Consider the following 21,935-nt stretch of genomic DNA (forward strand, 5'->3'; position numbering starts at 1 on the left):
CGCCTGTGCGCGGCTGCCGCCTGTACGCGGCTGCGGGCTACCGCCTGTGCGCGGCTGCCAGCGACCGCCTGTGCGCGGCTGCCAGCGACCGCCTGTGCGCGGCTGCCAGCGGTAGATCTAGCCTGCGCACGGCCACTGCCGCCACGGCGCTACCGCCGCGGGGCATACTGCTCATGCGCGGCCACTGCCGCTGCGGCGGTTCCTGCCCGCGGGTGGCTGCTGCCAGCACGCGGCCGCCGCCTGTGCACGGCCAACTCACGCATGGCTGCCACCTGGGCTGTCTGCCTGCGTGCGGCCGACCGTCGCATGGACGGATTGTGGCCGTGTGCGACCGGGGTTCTGTGATGCCGTCGGACGGACGGGGTTCGGTTCTGTGATGCCGTCGGACGGACGGGGTTCGGTTCTGTGATGCCGTCGCACGGACGGAGTTCTGTGATGCCGTCGCACGGACGGAGTTCTGTGATGCCGTCGCACGGACGGAGTTCTGTGATGCCGTCGCACGGACGGAGTTCTGTGATGCCGTCGCACGGACGGAGTTCTATGATGCCGTCGCACGGACGGAGTTCTATGATGCCGTCGCACGGACGGGGTTCTGTGATGCCGTCGCACGGACGGGGTTCTGTGATGTCGTCGCACGGACGGGGTTCTGTGATGTCCGCATATGGGACGAGTTCTGTAATGTCCATATGACGAGTTCTGTAATGTCCACATATGGGACGAGTTCTGTAATGCGTACGCTACTCGGCGTAACCGCAGATTTGCAGCGAGGTCGACGGTGACCATTACTGCTTAGCAGTTCTTGGAAGATAAAGGTAATTATGCATCGTAAATTAATTTACAGATCTAATGCATGATTTCAAAAAACTGGCTCTGATACCAATTGTAAGCATAAAAATCTGTTATTATGCTAAATCAATAATGCGGAATTAACCTATATGCCAGGATTTGAAATTCAATACATAAATCTAATTATACGATGCGTACCTTTTGATGCCATCCGTTCAGAGATCTTGTTTGATCTGCTCAGCACCGTGATCCAAGATTGCTGCGCTCCGTCTTTAATCCGATCGCGCTGCGGAATCTGCAGGAAGTGCGAAGAGTAGACCCTTTCTCCTCTCTTCCTATCCTTTCACAGGATCACACAAATTGATGGATTTGGGGAGAGGGTTTTGGGGGAGAGAGTCGAGAAGAATAACTGAATTCCTCAACGGAGAGATGCGTCTATACGTGTCGTTTATAGGCGAGAGCAGAGGGTCTACGATGAGATGAGATCTCAGAAGATATCCTCCCATCAAGAATATCTCTGAGGAATCGTTCCGTAGTGGACTGGCTAAAATATCGGAACCCAATTAGCTATTCTATCTTATTCAATTATAAAAATGGCCACATATTCTAACACAATATCCTTGAAACCTTATACAGTTATAGACCTATAAGGAAAAGAAACATGTAGTGAACAAGCAAACACGTAATTGTTCAAAGCATAAATTCAAGATCCTATAAATAAAAATATTTTATAAATATCATAAAATATAAAAATAGATTTCGTAAGCTTTGAATGATTGGAGAAAAGATCTAGGATAATTCCTCACGCACAAAATTTCAATGTATAAGTGCTCGTATGATATTACTGTAGAAGTAAGCAAAGTCAAACCAAGGATATTACCTCATAACTCCATCCAGTCTTGTGCTATCAGAGATTCCAAAGCATTGAGATGATTAACATTTTATACCACATAATTTGAATTATAATTTTACCTCCGTACAGTGACTATATATGGGAGCTACAAATATAAGCTAGAAACATTCACAGATCTAAAATAGGGTTGTCAATTTTACTATAGATCTCTTACATGCTGCTAAGGCATAAATAAACCCAAAAAGTATGAAGATTAGATCAAATTCCACCACAGGCTAAGGGGAAAATAATCTAAACTCGAATTGTTTTGATTCGATAACTAAATGGTACTAGCGATATGGCATCACCGAGTTAACTTGGTGCGGTACGAATTAGAGTGAGTGGAGTTGCGATGGTGTTCGTCAAGCAGATGATAGTGTTTGCCAATCCGAACGATGCTCCAAACTGGGCTTTAGTGGTGTTTGCGGAGCTGAGTTGGGTGCGAGCGTCGTGCGTGATTCCACACTCCACTTTTCATATTTCCATTGGTGTGGATCGTCTTTCCCACATCAATCTCGTTCTTCATCCATTAAGATATCATCGTCTTGAATCCTACATGTCTTTTAGGACCCACAATTTTATCGGTCCGTTTAGGGTCGAGATTATTTCCGGTTCAAAAATGATAGGACCATTATGGATGTTCCGAAATAAAGCAGAATTAGGACTATTTTGCCAGCCAACTTTCACAACAACTCATTAATGACTACATTCCACAAATCGATCAACCATTCCATTCATGACCCATCCTAAGTTTCGAAAGGAATATCTAATGTTTGCTTGCTAGTGGATGTACGTGACAAAAATGATTGCTTGATAAGAGCATAATCATCCTTTTACATACGTTGATAAGTATGCTTCGTACCAGAAACACCACACGTAAAATGATAAAATTGTTAAGGGCATAATCATCCTTCTATGGATTTTCGGAACTCTTCTCTTCTTAAAATCGTCTTGCACTCTACTTTCACTTGGGCATTAGAGAAATCAAGTCAAAAAAAAAATTCAATATCGGATGAGCTTAGCTACTCGAGGGGGTCTCAATAGTTCAAAAACAGCTTCCCACCTTGACAAATTGCACTCGATAACTCTTAACTGCATCTCAACAACTCTTATTGGTTAAAAATCTGGCTCTATCTCAACATACATCCCAACTAATGATTATTCTTTTAATGCTAAATTAAAGGATAGAATTTGAACCAAAATCTTACCATAAATTATCAAAATCTTTATCATCTTAATTAGTTAACATCTTCAAAATATATTAGTTGATGTTCCCAACCCTCAACTTTAAAATATATCGATTGAGGTTTCGAACTTTTGATGATCGAACTTTTGACCAAATAAAATCCATAACATGTCAAGAGGCGACTGTCCTTGAAAATAACAATGATTCATATAATGACCCACAATAAAAAAAAAATATAGCAGTGGTCTTTAAAAGTAGCACTAATACGGCCACGAGAGCGTAGTGCACTACAGCCCATGCCAGAGACGAGCATGAACGTGAAGGATACAAGATTTCGGGATTTGGATTTGGAAGATATACCACCAGATTGCAGACGTAATGGTAACTATTATAGGATAGATTCATCTTAAAGCATCACACTTGTGCTTGAACATGGGCAAGAGTAACTAAAATATTTAGACCTTTATATGCCCAATGCACAGCACACCTTCAAAAACAAGCACTACTTTTCTGGCAGTAGCATCAACATGTATGTTTTCAGCCAGAAAATTATGAGGTACTAAAGTTATTTATCTGCTGATCAGTTCAAATATCTACCTAAACCCAGATGGTGCTGCTTGTGGACCAGCTCCAGCTGCCCTTCTCATGGCTTTCGATTGTGCTAGCATCTCATCGTAGTTCTGGACAAAATATTAATATGAGAAATCCAATCTGAGGAAACAAAACTGAGGCATTTTATATGAGCAGATGAAACTTCTAAAGTCTTAACCCGTTTCTCAAATGCCGCATCTCGCGAGTCAATGATCTTGTCTGCGATTCCATAGGCAATAGCATCTTGCGCCTGGAAATATTTTGGTCGCTGGATGTCCTTTGAAATCTCTTCCTTTGGTTTACCAATTCCTTTAGCTAACAGCTCTATGTAATAGTCGGTGTTGGCATCAAGCTCTTTTGCCTGAAAGAAGTAAATGACATGAAGATTGTGAAGATACATGATAGACTGACGTATATATGGGCCGTGCTCAAGAGAATCACCTTGATCCACATGTCAATAGCCGCACCACTAGATTTGTTCACCTTTGGAAGATACAATTTGGCTGCAAAGTAGCGACATCATTAAAGTTGTGATATGCAAATACACAACTACAGGAGAGTGAACATTTACATACTGGAGGCATTTGGCTGCAGAGCCCGATAGCCCTTGGCACCCAGAGATAAAAGCATTGCAGCCTGACCATATGCCATGCCACAGTTTACTGTATAGACTTTGGATTTGCAGTACTGTTGACCAAGAAAAAAACCGAGATGCAGGTCAGATATACAGTATGTTGTGGAGATAAAACAGCACTGAGCATCAGTTACTCATCTTCAGACATAACTTACATTTTGAGCAACATATAAAAACAATGACAAAAACTGTAATGAGCATTAAAAAATAAAAAAAATACAAATCTGATTGACCCCAAAAAAGCTTCCACTTTATCCAAATATTGACTCAGTCTTAATCATAATTCTTTAACCTGAATTAGGCTGCATCACTATAAAATTCATACTTCCAAATCAAGTTGGTTCGCACTAGTCAAAGGATATCAGATAACTGAAACACTAGACTTTATAGTCACCATGAAAGTGCATCAAAAACAATAAATCAGCACAAAGGATCACTTTTATAATTATAAAGACATACAAGGCAAATATATCTGGCAGTGATTTATCAGATATATGAAGATATAAAGATTTCTCAACTTTGGTAAACTAAAAAAGTAAACATGCCTGAAAAAGGAGGTCAGAAGTAGCAACTATTTTTCAACAGTATAACTTATATCAATGTTCCTCAAGCCAACTGATCCTCAGAGATTCGAATTGGTTTACTTACAGCCATCATATCAGCAATTGCATAAGCCTCAGTTTCGGATGCAACAGTCTCCTTATTCTCATTCTGGAAGTTATACAATAGAAATGAGTATGTACACAGATTACTGAACTTCTAGTTGTTTCAGCAGAATATAATATATGATTGACATCTTCTCCAGAGGATATAAAATAACTGATTGTTTATAGAAACTCTTACTTGAGTCCCAGGTGAATTGATGTATAGGTATATAGGTTTGGAGGGGTTATCATAATCTAACCACATCAGCTGAGCAACAAGAAGCTCGGTGACAGCAGGAACTATCTGTTTAATATATAGAAAAAGACATGATCACACATCTGCATAAGACCGAAAGATGATGAATATCAAGCGCATGAATTTGCAAGCTACATTGTCCAAACACATGATGTCTTACTGGCATTCCAAGGTATACAATTCGAGCATCCAAGAGCAAAGAAGGCAAATCTGGAGGAGCAGATCTTGGCCTTCCATATCCTCGAGCACCACCACGATACATACTTACACTCATACTGTACTTTGATGGGCCATCATTAATGCCTGTTAAGCTATACATCCCTCCATTATCAAGGTAATTTCTTGCAGAAGAAATGCTTTCCTGTAATTACATCCAATAACGCATGGGACTCATCTCCATTTTAGTTCTTTGAACGAAAAAAACTTGAAAACAAGGTATTAGTCTCTCAGCTACCTCTGTAACTTTTTCCGCTTGCCGCCTCACGGGGTTATCTTCAGTCATGAACATGTCCATTTGTGAAGCAGTAAGGCCATATAGGTGCTTAGGAATGTTCTTATAATTGTCCATCACTGTCAACCATCAAAGAAGGGAGGATTTTAATCTAAAACACAGTACAAAAAGTGTACATTTTACTAAACATAAACAATTTGTTTGCTGAAAGAATGTAAATGGGAAACACCACTACCAAATCTAAATTAAATGAAGAAATATAGATCGAACCATTTAAGTTGATTCTGCACGACAAAGTAGAGGTTGACCAAATATTGAACAAGTCAATGTGAACGGGAAATACCACTCCCAAATCTAAATTATATGATGCAATAGAAATGGAACAGTTTAAGTTCATTATGCACAAAAAATTATAGGATGACCAAATATTGAACAAGTCAGAAATCAACCACTCTCACACTGCACAGAATGAACCTTCACAAGCATATAAATGACCTTGATGTTTCCCGGAGAAAAGATGAATACTAAAAGATGGCCGACTCTCTCAATGTTTTCAGCATAGGCATTTTGGTTACAAAAATCTTACTTTAGCATGAGAAAGCTCCATCAAAGAAATAGTTTGATATCATCTGTAGAGCCACTGTGATCCTCCGAAGTCATTTAGCTCCCAATCTAGACACCTCATCTTCAAAACCACATCATATTTCACCCTTATACCAACACCCATATGAAAGAAAAATGAAATAAGCTTCCTAGCATGTCCAATTTGAGAACACAAAATCGATAACTATTGTAATTAAGTGTTTCAAACACAGATTTTCCCATTTCAAAACTGTGAATTCTCTCTCTCTCTCTCTCTCTCTCTCTCTCTCTCTCTCTCTCTCTCTCTCAAAGGTGTGAATTATATTGTTGTGATAGGGAAAAAGCTCGATGAAGTAACCAGCCGTTTTGAATGACTGGTGTTTATGGTGTTTATCTTCCTTACAACCTCACAGGAATAAAATGACAATAGAAAGTCTGAACTCATCAAGAAAGACTTGTGAGGAGTGAAAGTATGTGAATAAATGCAAAATAAACCTACAAAAGTTAACAGATTTGACCAAGTTAAGAGGTTCACATCTTCATAGTAATAACAATAACAAAAGAACATGAAATCAACGGAAAAAACGCAAGCACTGAATCTAATTATCACGAAAATAAAACAAAATAAATAATTTCCGATACGAGGCACGAGGCGCTTACATCCCTTCTTGAGGTTTTCCTCCCGAAATTGTTTGGGTATGTGCTCATAGCTGCCAGAAGACCGTGACTCGCATCTCCAGGCCGCCTTCTTCCTCGAAGCTGTGGCGAGAGAATGAGGGGACCTCGCCGATAGCTTGAAGGGGGCTAAAAATGAGCTCTTGGGGACACCAGATCGAAGACCTAGTTCACGAGAGGCTCCTCTTCCGGGAGCGAGGGAGACATCGTCAAATGGAGAAGAGATGGAGAGAGGTCGCAGCGCGACCGCCATGGATTAGACTTCCGAAGAGAAACCGATGTAGTAATCCTCCTGTGGCGAGCGGCGGATCGAAACCTAGCCGATGGCGTGTTACTATTTTTCTTGTGCCTTCGCTCGTTCTCTCGATCTCTTTCATCCTTTAGATGAGGTTATATGAAAAATTAACCGCAAGCGTACCCACTAGTACACCATCCCTCGTGCCACATGGGTCTGATACAGGGCTCCACATTTTCTACCCATCACACCAAAGGTGGCCGTTCGTGGAAACACGTGCAGTAGTATTTCCAAACGAGGGGCCACGTCGTGTTTTATTCTTCACAGAAAAAAGAAGAGATTAAGGAAGGAAAAATAAAATAAAAGATGAGATTTTTTATAAAATAGTTATTTTGTAAAAATAATGTTTTTGTATTATTTAGGTGTTTTTATCTTAAAAAATCGCACTATTCAACATTTTACCAAATGAGCCCTCTAATTAGTTTTTACTCTAGGATATTTTTTTTTTATCAATTTGATAAAAATATCTTTCGACTCTCCACTAGTCGTTGATTGTTGCTGCCTTCATCGTCATCGCTCTCAACCATTGTTGTTGCCTTAATGGTCGTTGCTTCTGTTGCTGTCACTATCCTAGCTCCTACCGTGAGTAGTGTCGTCTGTTGCCTCCTCCTTTTCCTCTTGCTCTCCATTCTTCCTTCTCCTCCTCCGCCTCTCTTGCTGCTTGCTCTCCCTTGTTACCTATGTGCAATGCCACCATGGGTAGTAACCTTGTGCCCTCCTTTATTGTCTGTGCAATGTGGGTAAAACCGAAGCAAACACACAAAGGCACCAATAACATAAATATTAAATGGATGACCCTCATGGTTGACAAGAATGAGATCAAATGGCTCCTTGTCTTCAATCACGAGGAAGAGAGAGTGTTGACAAGAATGAGATCAAATGGCTCCTTGTCTTCAATCACGAGGAAGAGAGAGTGATAGAAGAAGGTGTGGGCAACGAGCGCAAGAACCGTATTTTGGCCCTATGTGAACCACCGACAGATGCTGTAGACCGATGTGACACCGTATGTCTCTAGAACCGTGAGGTGTATGCCACGTTAAGCTCCAATGGTGCGACTATGCGGCCTGACCACCTCAAGAGCTGGGGGCGATGTCGTCTACTGTTAGGGCAGTGACGTTTGACGTCGCTCGAGCACCCCCGAAGACGTCATCTCGTTAGAGAGGTTGTTTCATCCCCAGAGTCAATGGCCATGCCGGACTAGGGCCCGACCAATTCCCGCACGCAGGTATAAATACCCTCGACCTGATCCTCGAATGAGAGAGGCAAAAAAATCAATTGATCACTCGACTGACTTGCTCGTCGGAGGAGCCTCATCGGGTGATCCCGACGAGGGTCATTTTTACAGGAAAACATGGCCACTCACGAAAGCGAGCTACCAACCACTCGGGAATCGCCATCCAGTGCACGAACGAGAGCAACCAACCGGCCCCAATCCCGACCAACACCAACCAGCACCCCTTCCCGAGGTCGCGGCCACCTCACGAAGACGAGCTGTCAACCACCCCGGAGAAGGAGAGACGCAGCTTGGTATACATGACGCACGGATCGACACACCAAGGAACGTTGATCAACACCCCATCGCGAGGGCCCGATCGACCTCGGCATCCAGCTCAACCGACAGAAGACTCCCGACATTGACCCGTGGACTAGGCCGTGCTGACTCATCAGCCACGGCACATTTGTTCACTAATATTTTGGCGCTAGAAGGAGGGCTATGTCATAGGAGCATCCCACGGGAGCTCTCCCCGAGGAAGAACCATCGGCCGGTCACCCTTTTGTTGCGCCCGGAGATCAGCCCCTTCCTGTCCTTTAAAATGGGGGGATCCTGGCCTCAATGCCGGATCGCTGCCGAAGCTTGTTCAATGACTCGGGGTTACTACCTCCCAGACTTACCGAAGGATCCTCGACCGTGTCACCCGAGACATTCCTCAGCCTGACCAACCAAGTACAAGCGATGGTAAGGATGATGTAGATGCTTGTCCCGCTCATTCCCCAAATCGTGCAGCTAGCAACTCCCTCGACTAACTCGACCCGGCAAAGGCCGAGCAGGGAGCAGGTTGAGACGGCAGAAGCCCGAGACCAAATGACGGACCCGAGAGGTCCGCCCGAGTAGAGCATACCTGCACCCTGCCAAGTCACACTACCCCACTTCGAGCCTAACACCGTATCATCCGACTCGGCGGATGACTTGCTTAGGGCCCAATTGTCCCGGGTCAACCAATGTTTGGATGTGTTCCAGCGTGAGTTTCAAAAATCGTGGGGCGAGTCCAATGAAGGCGGCTCGGGTGGGTCCCCTTTCACTTAGGAAGTACAGGACAAGTCGGTACCTCTCAACTTCAAGCTGCCGACATTGGAGACATACAACGGTGGCTCCGATCCCACAAAGCATGTCTCCACATTCTAGGCTCAGATGGCCCTCTATGGCACCTCCGATGCATTGATGTACGGGGCATTTGCGACCACTCTAAGGGGACCGGCACGAGCATGGTTCAGCCGGCTACGCAATCCTCGGTCTCGTCCTTCGACCAACTCGTCAGGAAGTTTGAACAGAACTTCCTGCCAGCGCACGACCTAGGCCTTCCATGGCCACCCTGCTCGTGCTATCCCAGCACGAAGATGAGTTGCTTTCTCAGTTCATGGCACGCTTTGCCACTGAGATCCGGGGATTCCCGGACGCTCACCCTTCTCTTATCATGCAGGTGTTTCTGATGGGCTTGAAGCCTTCAAGGTTCTTCTAGTCACTGATCGAGAGGTCGCTGGCAGCCATCCTCGAGATGCTCCAACGTGCCAACCAGTACGTTGCCGCCAAAGCTCTGGTGGCGAGAAAGTGCATGAACAACAAGAGGCTAAGGGCGGAGCAATCCCGGGGAGCAACTTCAGCAGCCCCGGTGCAACCCCGCCAGAGGCCCGACTTACAAGAGCTATTGCTCCCGAGGCCTTCGCTTCTCCCTTTGAGCACGTTCCACTAGGACTACGGCCACGGTATGGAAGATTGTCATGACCTCCAGAATCGAAGCGAGGACTTCATCTAAAAAGGTCACCTCGGGCACTATCTTGAGAAACCCCAAGAAGCAACTCCACATCCCAGGGGACCCATCGAAAGACGCCGACCTAGCACTTGCCCGATCCTCTCCAGATCGGTTCTTGACCTGCGGCTCGTCATCCCAACTCTTGCCCAAGCCTCTCTAGATTGGTTCCCGACCTGCAGCCCGCAGACCCAGCTCTTGTTCGAGCCTCTCTAGATCGATTCCCAACCTGCAGCCCATAGGCCCAGCTCTTCCCCGAGCCTCTCCAGATCGGTTCCCAACCTGTGGCTCATTGGCCCAGCTCTTGTCCGAGCCTCTCTAGATCGATTCCCAACCTGCAGCCCATAGGCCCAGCTCTTGCCCGAGTCTCTCCAGATTGGTTCCCGACCTATAGCCCGTAGGCCCAGCTCTTGCCCAAGTCTCTCCAGATTGGTTCCCGACCTATAGCCCGTAGGCCCAGCTCTTGTCCGTGCCTCTCCAGATCGGTTCCCGACCTATGGCTCACTAGCCCAGCTCTTGCTTGAGCCTCTCCAGATCGGTTCCCGACCTACGACCCATAGGCCCAGCTCTTGTTCGAGCCTTTCTAGATTAGTTCCCGACCTACAGCCCGCAGGCCCAACTCCTGCCCGGGTCACTCCAGATCGCTCCCGACTGACGACCCGTCGGTAACTCAATTCAGAGCCGAGCTCACAACTCGGTCCCTAAACTCAATTTAGAGCCGAGCTCACAACTCGGTCCCCAGACTCAATTTAGAGCCGAGCTCACAACTCGGTCCCCAGATTTAATTCGGAGCCGAGCTCACAACTTGGTCCCCATACTCGATACAGAGCCGAAGCTACCCACTCGGCCAAATCCAGCGTTCGAGCCACGCACTTCGGCCATCCAACACCCGAGTCGCATCTGGACCAAATCCAGCATTCGAGCCACGCACATCGGCCATCCAACGCTCGAGTCGCATCTCGGCCAAATCCAGCGTCCAAGCCACGCACATCGGCCATCCAACGCCCGAGTCGCATCTCAGCCAAATCCAACGTCCGAGCCACGCACCTTGGCCATCCAACGCCCGAGCCACGCATCTCGGCCAATCCAACGCCCGCGTCGCATCTTGGTCGATCCAATGCCCGAGTCGCATCTTGACCAAATCCAGCTTCGAGCCACACCTAACGACCAATCTTATGCCCGAGCCACATCTTGGTCAATCCAGCGCCCGAATCACTGGCCTAGTCTATCAATCCAAGTTGCTCCACATCGACCCCCGACTCGCTCGCTGACTTGCAAACTCGGCAACCGTAACTCCGAGCCGTGCCAAACCCGTTATCCGACCTACCACATGTCGTTTTCGCCTCACTAGTTTCAATGCTTCGGTTTCGCCTCACCAGGCCCCTACCGTTCGACCAGCAAGGTTAGTCCTACCCAAATCACGGGGCACCGCCCCTCTAAAACGCCTCCCGATGAGTCAATCCAACCTCGCCGCGCAGGTCTCACCTCGTCAGTTTCGACGCTTCGGTTTCGCCTCACCAGGCCCCTACCGTTCGACCAGCAGGTTCAGTCCTGCCCGAATCACGGGGCATCGCCCCTCTAAAATGCCCCCAGATGAGTCAATCCAACCCTCTCGCGCAGGTCTCGCCTCACTGGTTTCAACGCTTCAGTTTCGCCTCACCAGGCCCCTACCATTCGATCAGCAGGGTCAGTCCTGCCCGAATCACGGTGCATCTCCCCCCTAAATTACCCCCGACAAATCAATTCATTCCTCCCACAAAAAGTATAGCGCTATCATATCCCTCAAACCCAGGCATGCCTCTCGGACCGCCAACGATCCGTCGGCACGCCTCGGGTGGGGGGGAAGTGATAGGGTGTATTATAGCCCTATGTGAATCACCGACAGATGCTGCAGACCGACGCGACACAGTACGCCTCCAAAACTGTGGGGTGCACACCACGTCAAGCTCCAACGATGCGCCTGTGCGGCCTGACCACCCCAAGAGCTGGGGGCGGTGTCGTCTGCTGTTAGGGCAGTGCCATGAAACGTCGCTCGAGCACCCCCGAAGATGTCATCTCTTCAGAGAGATTGTTCCACCCCCAGAGTCAATGGCCATGCCAGACCAGGGCCCGACCAATTCCCGCACGTAGGTATAAATACCCTCGACCTGATCCAGGAACGGGAGAGGCAAAAAAATCAATTGATCACTCGACTAACTTGCTCGTTGGAGGGCCTCATCGGGTGATCCCGACGAGGGCCATTTTTGTAGGAAAACGTGACCACCTCACGAAGGTAAGCTGCCAACCACTCGGGAATCACCATCCAGTGCACGAAGGAGAGCAGCCAACCAGCTCGGATCCCGACCAATACCAACCAGCACCCCTTCCCGAGGCTGTGACTACCTCACGAAGATGAGCTGCCAACCACCTCGGAGAAGGAGAGACGTAGCTTGGCATACACGGCGCCCCGATTGGCACGCCAAGGAACACTGATCAACACCCCGTCGTGAGGGCCCAGTCGACCTCGAAATCTAGCTCAGCCAACAGAAGACTCCAAACATTGACTCGTGGACCAGGTCGTGCTGACTCATCAGCCACGACACATTTGTTTACTAATAGTAATCTTAATAAGCGGGAATGATGAAAGACATAAGATATTTTTATCAAATTAATTAAAAAGATCGTTTCAAATAAAAATCAATTAAATGGTGCCCTTCAATAAAAACTTAATAAGGAAATCTTTTTTAGATAAAATATTTTTAATTATATTTATAAAAAAAATTATTTTTTAATGAAAATAATTATTTTGATACCTATGTGAAAATAATTATTCTTTTTTATAAAAAAATAGATAAATTATTTTTAAAACATTTTTTTATGTTCGAGTTCAATCAATTTAAATCGAATAAGGATGCCTTTTAATTTAATTTGAGATAGCTATGTGTAGAAAAATTCTTTAAATCAATTTTGGGACAGATTTATCAGTTAATTAAGTTTGATAGGATAATAATAGGTATCATATTCACTATAGATGATTTTAAATTATTTAGTAATTAGTGTATTATTATCTTAACTATTAAACGGTACCAAGGAAAATTTGAGGATTAATAAAAATAGAAAAATAAGACTATTTCCTCCTCTAATCTTTCAACCGGGATTGACATGCACAAGTAACAAGCAAATTTTTAACCTTTATAGAAATATGTGTATTAGATATAAATTTAAAGAAAAAAAATGCATCAATCATTTGAAGTTAGAGAGATAGTTAAGCAAATTTATTTTTTTATCATATCTATTATATGCGAATAACTTAGAGGGATATTGTTTTCATATATGGAGCTAAATAGTTATTGGGATGATGTCGAGTTGAATAATTATTATAATATCTCAATTAGTTTTATATTAAAAACGGATTAAGATTAAGATTAATCTATAAAAATTTGATAGGTGTATTATTATTAATTTCAGTTTAAATATTTTAATCAAATATTTAGGTTGAACAAAGTTAATAAATCAATTAGTCAATCATATCGGGTCATTATAATTTAGCCCATAATTTTTAAATAATTTAATGTGAATATTTGATTTTGTCATGTAATACGTATTCCCATTCGAATCAACAACCCAAGTTATATGTTCTATTTTTAAAAAGACCATGTATCATGATATCATGGTTTATATGTCATAATTAATATATCATATAATTATGAGAAATAATGATTTACATATATAAATAAATTCCATTTAAAACTTTGATAATTATTACATTCTTCTCTTACTCCATCCTTTTCCAATTGATACGTATATTATTTCTAATCGTTAACACAAACAATTTATATGTGTAATATTTCTAATCGTTAACGCAAACTCATATGAATGACATCAATTATGGTTGGAAATTGTTGAAATAGTTCGATTTTGATTTTTGAAGACTAATTCTTATTTGAGAATTTTTTTATAAATTTGATTAATCGATTTGGATCAAATCAATTTTAATTTTACAAATATTAATCTGATCAAGTTCACCATCTAAAGCCCTTAACCAGTGCAAATTAATTAATCAAATAAAGGTCAAATTTGTCTAAATTTCAATATCATAATTCTACAAACGAGTCTAATTTTATCAATTAGATTCAATTAAATCGAATTAATTCATTTAAAATATATTTTTTAAAAAATATTTAAAATTATAAATTGATTAGTCGAATCAGTGTTGAATCTCGTATTTTAATGATGAAACCAATTGATAAGTGTTCATGTTTCAATCTACGTTTTGAATGACGTATGATGCTTTAATCAGGATAAGACAATTAAAGCAGGAAAAATCATGTTGGGCCGAAGAAAAATATGTCAGAAGATTGGACGTTGAGCCGGTGGATCGGTCGACGTATCGACAGAAGGCTTCGAGCCATGGATTCGGGCATCGGGCCAAGAAGAGCAGATATTGCGTCAAGGATATCAGAGTTGCGGAGTCAACTGGCCGATTGGGCAATAGGTCGTAAGAGAGGACGATATGCCGAAGAACCAGACGAAGTGTCAAAAGACAAATGACATGCCGGATAAAATGATTAATGCTTAGTATTAATTGGTTAGATCGAAGTGTGTTTTACATGTGCAGGATTAACTACGATAGCAAGACATGAAGCAAAATGAAGTCCCGGAGTCAAGGACGCGATTTCGTTGGGAGTTCGAGAGTTCGTCAGAAGTCCGAACGTTCGTCGAAAGTTCTGGCGGAACCAACCGAGAAGTCTCGGAGCTTGCCAGAGAAGCTCGTCGGAACTCGCTAAGAAGATCGTCGTGAAGTCCAGGAGCTTACCGGGAGTCCGTCAAAACATTGCCGAGAGATCGTCGGAAGCTCGCCGGAAGAATAGACTTACAGACTTGTTTAACTTAGATTATGTCTTAGATTTCATAGTTAGCACGTAATTGGGTTTGGATTTGGGCCAACCCAATTAGGGGCCAGCTAGGCCTATGTAAGGACTGCGTTGGACCTAATGAGAGACCCAAATAATGCCCTAAGAATTCTCATCGTCGTGACACAGTCTTCGAGACCATGTCAGACAATGACACCACTAGTCTGGGTGGTTGTATCACCCTTTGCAGGGTGCCAGGCGGTGGTACTGACCAGCACAGGCCCCCATGTGGTGGTACCACCCAGTGCAGTGTCAGTGTCAGACAGACACTAGCGGTGGTACCGCCCATGCTCGGGAAACTCGGGATGAGATATTTTTAGGCTTCAAGTTTAAATCAACTTGAAGCCTGTAAATACCCCTCTCATCCCTGGTTAAACCATATAAGTGCAGAGTATTCAAAAGTGAGAAAACGCTGTTGCGATCTCTTTAGAAATTCCCTCATCCACTCTAAGTTTAGAATTCTATAAGAGGAGTGTGAGTGTTTGTAAGGGTTATCTTTTAAACCCGTGGAAAGGAGAAGAGAGGTGTAAAAGGTGATTGGTCTTCGTCTATTGAAGGAAGACCGATAGTGGATACCGATGGCCTCGACGGAAGAAGAATCGGCGAAGTGGATGTAGGTCACGACGATCGAATTACTCTAAAATCCGGTTTGTATTTTTTTGAGCAATTTACTTTAACTACAAACCTCCTTACTTGCTCTTTACATCCGGTACTTTCTTGTGTACGCTTTCAAAGTATTACATTTACGAAATGGTTTTACGTCGGAAATGATTTTAATCGAAACGAAGTTTTGAAGACGTAATTTTTACCATTGTACTAATTCACCCCCCTCTTAGTGCCGACCCCGATCCTAACAATTAGTTGATTTTGAATCGATTTGATTATATTGGTCTGAATTAATTTTTAGTTCGAATCTATTATATTTTAATTAAAACTAAGCGATTCGATTTGAATGAAGCTTAACACCCTTTGATCACTATTATGTCTCTTATACTTTCGCAAGTAATAACGCCACCGAGTTCCGGGGTTGACTCAGAACGATACCACATGAATTTATTGCAATCCCTGTATCCTGTCGCGGTTCGTACTCTCTCGTGTTTGATCTTGTAGAACCAATGGTGATACGGAGTCCAATGAATGATACGACACACATAAAAAAATCAAGTCTTTTTTGTACCAAAGATGGAATTGAATGCACGATCAATGTAGCATTCCAACAGAGTGTGACCCATTGCCACTCATCCACGTCGGACGCAGCGTTTGCATCACCAACGGCGTCTTCCTCTCGATTAAAAGTCATCAGCTCCATAAAGGTTGTCGGCCTCCTCTCGGCGGTCAATTCGTAGGCTCATGAGACGGCGGTGGCGTTGCTCGGCGGGTCTGAAATCAAAGAAATTGGAATCAAAATCGAATCATCTGATACGGCTTCGATTCAATTCGAAATCATCGAATCATCGATTCTAATTCTTCATCTATTCGATTCACGGTCTCTTTCGATTCGAATCCAACCACAGTCTTGTATGCGATGACAAAACGTATGGCAGCCACCCATTTCGCTGCTCCGCGATGACCGACCGAGTACCTCTTAACGTTAGGAAAAAAGAATCAAATCTTTTGATTCCTTTACCGTCTCCATCTCCTGCTACCATATTACGTGGACCAGATCGTCAACACGAGTCACCCAAGATGCCACATCACTCCTGAATTTTTTCATGGCCGACGCGACCCCACAAATTCTTCAGGTGCCGACGTCTATGACACACAAATAGTTCGCCAACATAACCCATTCCTTTTTGACACGTATCACTTTCACGTGTACTTCGCATGATAAGTCGTGGCCGCCGCTGCGGTGTTACGGTTGGAAACGAGTTAGTTAACGAAACGATGGTTAGATTCCTGGTACATGGTCAGCCTTTCCCGCTCGCTTTGTTGCTACTTTATTTTTCGTGCGCATGGCTACAGTTGCGGTCCTTTCTGATGCCGTGGTCCAGTATTGGAGCGGCCCTTAACTGTCATCAACACCAATGCCTATATTTACTTTTTATTTTCTTTATTAAAGAAAAAAATCAGCATATAGATGCTTATCCATGAGTTCTCACATTCATAACTATCAAGAGGAGAGAGATACAAGTAAATAAATATGTTGCTTGTACGCACAACAGGGACGGGTGTACAGCCACAAAGGTCTCATAAAGATCTCTACGTCTTAAATCAAAGTCCTGCATCAATTGACTTATAAGATGTTGACAGGAGGCAGTTTCTGGTCCACCACAGCGCATACAACCAACATACTGGCAGATGGGAGGGAGGGGGTATAAAAACCAAAGGCAGTTTGGAGCAGCCCACAGGAAAGCTGAGAACCTCCCTTGGCATGGCCCCTGGTTTTCGATCGCCTTCCCATAAAAATGGTATCATTGCGGAGCCTCCCTGCTTCTTATGCCTCATCTCCATCACCTTCAGCCAACAGGAATCGTCCCAACCTCCATCCCGATCTCAATCTCCCCTTCCCTTCCTTAAAAAAGAGGCATTCAGAACATAGATTTCTGCTCTTTTTGAGAAAGCAAAGCGACATAGATTTGCTCGCGAGTACGGCGGCCATGTAGGTGTACAGGAATCATCACCCAATCTTCCCTTCCGCTGGTACCTTTCTTTCTTTGTTCCTTTCCCCACCTTGCAACCCAGCTACCTTTCTGCTTATGCTTGCCAAAAATCCAATCTTTTCCACGTTCTTCGTGTTTTCCCGGTCCAGCATTCCGTAACTCCTCGAAAGTTGTAATTTTGATTGCGACTGTGGTTTCGGTGGATCGACTATCCCCGATTTAGAGCTTTGCCTTTCTTTTCTTTTTGTGTGTGTGTTTTTCTTTGGATGAGGGTCGACGCCACCTTGGCTGACCGCGAGGTAAGAGAAGAGTTGGCGACGGAGAAGGGCAAGTCATCGTCCAAAAAGCGGCGGCAGAAGAAGCTGGCATCGATGCCGCGTGCCGTGCAGAGGCTGTTTGAAACTTGCAAGGAGATTTTTGCTGAGGGTGGGCCTGGCATCATCCCATCACCGAATGATGTGGAGCGCCTTCGATCTTTTCTTGGTACTGTTCTAATCTACTATAGGTGAATGGATCATTTTGTTTCTTTGCTTTTCTTAATTTGCTTTCTGGTTTGTCTCACAAGGGTTCATCTTTAACTGTAATGTGATTACATAGATTGCTTTACGGCCATTACATATTGACATATATGATAATTGTTTACTTTAGTGCAAAGATTGGATTAACTTGTTGTTTATGGATATGCACACATTTCTGTATACCAGACATGGCAATTGATAGCTTAAAGCAGCGATTTTGAAATAAGATATTGGTTAATTTCTACTTTTCTTCCTGGATTCGATTCATGCACGCTTCTTGCTAGACAAGCTATGTCTAATATTGGAGATGCTGTTCCTTTCTTATTATGATCTGATGTTACATCATAAAACTGAACTTGGAGTACTGACAAATATGAGCAAAACAAGAGGCAACAGGACTGTCTCCGTACCTGTAGTCTTAATATTTTGTATTCCTTGATTTTTTTGCTAATACGGGAGTTCCACGCACCACGTGGTTCTTATCATTGTCGATGTCTGAGATGTTTAAGCTAATACTTCTTTATATATATATATATATATATATATGTATATATATATATGTATGTATGTATAACCAGTCGGTAAGTACAAAAAGTTTTACCATTTTTCAATGGTTAGATCATGGTTTTTCTTCCCTTTCTCTCCCCATATCTGTCATTCGACATGTCATGTTTTTGTGGGGTTATAACAAGGAATTTACTATATCTGAGCACATCTATTGCTCCAATGGCAGTTTTGATTTTACTGTCCAATCTTATGTTGTTTCTGATCTCCTATATTATAGAAAATTGCCATAGATTACATGCAGGAAACAAGATATATAATTATAGCAATTAGTTGAATGCAGGTAATCTAAACATATTTTGGTTCAGTGATCTCATAATGGAAACATAGAATTGGAATCTGGATATATCTATCCTTTGGTTAGTTTCATTATCACCTTTGACCTGTATTGTGTATTTGATATGGTTTGTGGTTTTGTCCTCTCATGCAGATACTTTAAAGCCAGCAAATGTTGGTCTAAGTTCTAACATGCCATTTTTTCGGAATGTTGGGATGGATGGACCTCCTCCAGTTACATATTTGCACATTTATGCATGCCCCAAATTTTCGGTATCCAACATTCTTTAGATTCTACCATTTAGTGCTTTGATTTTATTGGCAGTTAGGAAGGTTACCATTCTCCTTTGTTGCTGGCTACATTTTGCAGATTGGTATCTTCTGCCTCCCTCAAGCAGCTGTCATTCCACTTCACAATCACCCAGGCATGACTGTTTTTAGCAAACTCCTTTTTGGCTCCATGCACATTAAGTCCTACGATTGGGTTAATGATCCTCAGGGCTCCAATGAGAAAATCAAATCCTCAAGTGGTACGCGCTCTGTTGGAATTGTTCAGTTTGTATGAACACAAAGAATCATGTTGCTTGCTATTTGTTTTTCTTGTTATTAGTATGTCATTATTGTTTAAAAAATGCAGGTGCATGTTTGGCAAGGGTGAACACTGATGCCATCTTTAAGGCACCCTGTGAAACATCGGTTTTATACCCTACCACTGGGGGTAACATGCATTGTTTTACTGCAGTAACCTCCTGTGCAGTGCTAGATGTCCTTGGACCACCATACAACGATGATGAAGGTAGGGCTTGCATTTACTACAAGGAGTATGCATACTCAAGTTTTCCAGGTATGTTCATCATTCTAACTTGCAGCAACTTTCTAATTGATGTTTCTACTCTATATCCTATGGCGTTACGTTCATGCGATGCCAAATTTATGGACACTTGCATCAGCTTGGAAAGCCTACAAAAATGTAGTACCTTGACATTTTTATTCATGGTATTGGTATATGAGGTTTAAAGGCAGCTATTGGTAATATTGCAAGTTAATCCTGCTGGTTCCTCGTAACCCACGTTTAATATTATGATGCCGCTGATTATGTTGCAAGAGTATGTCCAATTTTTTTACCAATTTTCCATATATGCCTTTTCAAGTTAAGTTACGAAACAGGGTTTAGTACCATATGCATATTATATCCAGATTTTTAGTAGGACTCTAGCTGACTGTATTGAATTGGGTGATTACAAATCTCAAAACAAGCCTTTAGGAAAGGGTTGGATATATGATTTTTAATATCTCTTCTCACAAGTAAGCCAGTTAGGCTTGATGTGTGAATGAAACCTGAGTGAATGGTGCAAGCTCAAATGAAAAAATAGGTATGTTGCAAATTTTTTTTTTAATTAAACATTGGGAAACAGGGATAGGTTTGGGAATTGAACTCATGACCAGCTTTGATATCGTCTAGACCATAAATCCTGAAGGCTTAAGCTGTTAGGGAAGATACATGCTTTAACACCATAGTGGAATGGATCCTCAGAAAGCTTATGTCAGGGTGTCAGGGGTTTGGTAGCCATATCATATTACCTAATTTTTTGTGGTAACTCAATGTGTGGGATGATAGACCTCACTACCAATTATGGCAAAGAAAAGTTTTACTACTTTGAATTCAAACATTAATCATTACCGATGTCGAGTTACTTTAAAACCACTAAGCCTTTTTCATAGTTATCCCTTCATATCGCCTGAGCTGGAAATAATGTGTCTCAGGAGCCCTTGTTGATTTGTGGGCAATGAGGTGCCATGATGTTCTTGAGATTATTCTAATTTCAGTATCTAAGGAACAAATTGAGCTGGACATCTCCTGTTGAAAACAAAAAACTATGGCTTATAATCGAAGAAACTATTACATCGCGGTATAAAAATGTGACAAAAAATCTTGACTATTAACTGTAATATTTCAGATTGGATTAGCAATATGTTTGTTCCTTTAATGAAAAATTTCATCTTTGAGGCAAGTGTCTTGTGGCATGACCCATTATTGCAGGCGATGCAATCGTGTTGTCTGGTGAGAGCGAGGAGTATGCATGGCTGGAAGAGAGGGGAAGTGAGCCTGATGATCTTGTCGTGCGTGGTGCTGAGTACAAGGGCCCAAAAGTTGTAGACTGCTAATTTGCAACTCTGCGATGATGCTGCGTTTGCAGCAAAGCACAAAGAAGCTACGGGGCTGGTTGTTTGAGTGTAGATACATAAAGAAAGAAAAGGTTAGACGATAAGATCAGGGCGGTGTTTGCTCACCTTCAAAAATCGTCTCTTCAGAAACCTTTTTCTTTGATAGAATACTAGCTTAGACCCCCCCAAAAAAACATTTCAGGGTCTGTTCCAGGGAGTTTGGTTCTGGTCATGGGTTGTCATGGAAAGCCATTCTTGTGTAGCTTGAGAAGGTTACGAAGCTCGCTGATTTCATTGTCTCTCATGGAACTCTGATGGCTCTTCTTCATTTGTAAGGCCTGAAGAATCAATTGAGCATTTGCGAGTCATCCTTTACTGTGATCACCACTTTGTTTTCATGTAATTGTCAATGCTTCTCCAGTTCTGTTTGCTTGATGTTTGTGGTGGTTGATCTGACTTCGATCCTGCTGATGTTGAGCTGCATCCATCGAACTGTTGCGTTTTTATGTTGGTCTTTAATTGCACACTAATTATATATTATTAATCTAAGAATTATGGATTCTGTCTCTAAATTATCCTTGAGGTCACTGTAAATATCATGGATGTAAACTAAATCATGCTACGAAAGCTTAACCTTTCAATTAATTTTGCAGCTTAGAAAATGGAAATTTTAAGATCGAAAATTTATTTTTACTTATATTTCTAAAAAAAATATAGTTTATCATTTGAAAAATTAATGTGATTTTCTTTATATTGTATTCTTAACAATATACTAATTGGTTTAAATCATAGGATCCATCAAAAAGTTTCTCTCCCCCACGAATATAAATAAATGGAATTGGTTCTCTCTCTAAGACATCCAAAAGCCCACAAAAAAGTGTGTAGTTCGTGTTTATCTTTC

At 42.8% G+C, this 21,935-nt stretch overlaps 2 protein-coding genes across 3 annotated transcripts; one reads left to right on the plus strand and one right to left on the minus strand.

Moving 5' to 3' along the window:
• Positions 1-3,231: 3,231 nt before the first annotated feature.
• Positions 3,232-7,057, minus strand: LOC135632134 (ATP-dependent Clp protease proteolytic subunit-related protein 1, chloroplastic-like). Its single transcript, XM_065140569.1, has 9 exons — positions 6,683-7,057; positions 5,444-5,559; positions 5,150-5,350; positions 4,933-5,037; positions 4,738-4,800; positions 4,031-4,142; positions 3,897-3,958; positions 3,634-3,816; positions 3,232-3,544 (listed from the first exon to the last, which is right to left on the minus strand). Exons 1-9 carry the CDS (start codon positions 6,948-6,950, stop codon positions 3,458-3,460), a joined length of 1,197 nt encoding a protein of 398 aa, XP_064996641.1. The 5' UTR covers positions 6,951-7,057; the 3' UTR covers positions 3,232-3,457.
• A 10,229-nt stretch (positions 7,058-17,286) lies between these two features.
• Positions 17,287-21,469, plus strand: LOC103976027 (plant cysteine oxidase 2). Of its 2 annotated transcripts, none has more exons than XM_009391202.3 (5): positions 17,287-17,993; positions 19,023-19,141; positions 19,239-19,398; positions 19,611-19,712; positions 20,910-21,469. In XM_009391202.3, the coding sequence occupies exons 1-5, from the start codon at positions 17,777-17,779 to the stop codon at positions 21,032-21,034; spliced, it is 723 nt and encodes a 240-aa protein (XP_009389477.1). In that variant the 5' UTR covers positions 17,287-17,776; the 3' UTR covers positions 21,035-21,469. The 2 variants fall into 2 exon arrangements, with proteins under 2 accessions (XP_009389477.1, XP_009389476.1); XM_009391201.3 differs by having other exon boundaries at positions 17,289-17,993; positions 19,506-19,712.
• Positions 21,470-21,935: the final 466 nt, after the last annotated feature.

This window comes from Musa acuminata, chromosome BXJ3-2 (assembly GCF_036884655.1).
Source record: "Musa acuminata AAA Group cultivar baxijiao chromosome BXJ3-2, Cavendish_Baxijiao_AAA, whole genome shotgun sequence".
Taxonomy (NCBI): domain Eukaryota; kingdom Viridiplantae; phylum Streptophyta; class Magnoliopsida; order Zingiberales; family Musaceae; genus Musa; species Musa acuminata.

Coding starts and splice junctions, on each gene's coding strand:
- LOC135632134 (XM_065140569.1), bottom strand. CDS start 6,950: ATGGCGGTCGCGCTGCGACCTCTCTCCATCTCTTCTCCATTTGACGAT. Junction 5,351..5,443: donor AAGCGGAAAAAGTTACAGAG/GTAGCTGAGAGA, acceptor ATGTAATTACAG/GAAAGCATTTCTTCTGCAAG. Junction 3,959..4,030: donor TCTGCAGCCAAATGCCTCCA/GTATGTAAATGT, acceptor GCTACTTTGCAG/CCAAATTGTATCTTCCAAAG.
- LOC103976027 (XM_009391201.3), top strand. CDS start 17,777: ATGAGGGTCGACGCCACCTTGGCTGACCGCGAGGTAAGAGAAGAGTTG. Junction 19,142..19,238: donor ATGCATGCCCCAAATTTTCG/GTATCCAACATT, acceptor TACATTTTGCAG/ATTGGTATCTTCTGCCTCCC. Junction 19,399..19,505: donor GAAAATCAAATCCTCAAGTG/GTACGCGCTCTG, acceptor TAAAAAATGCAG/GTGCATGTTTGGCAAGGGTG.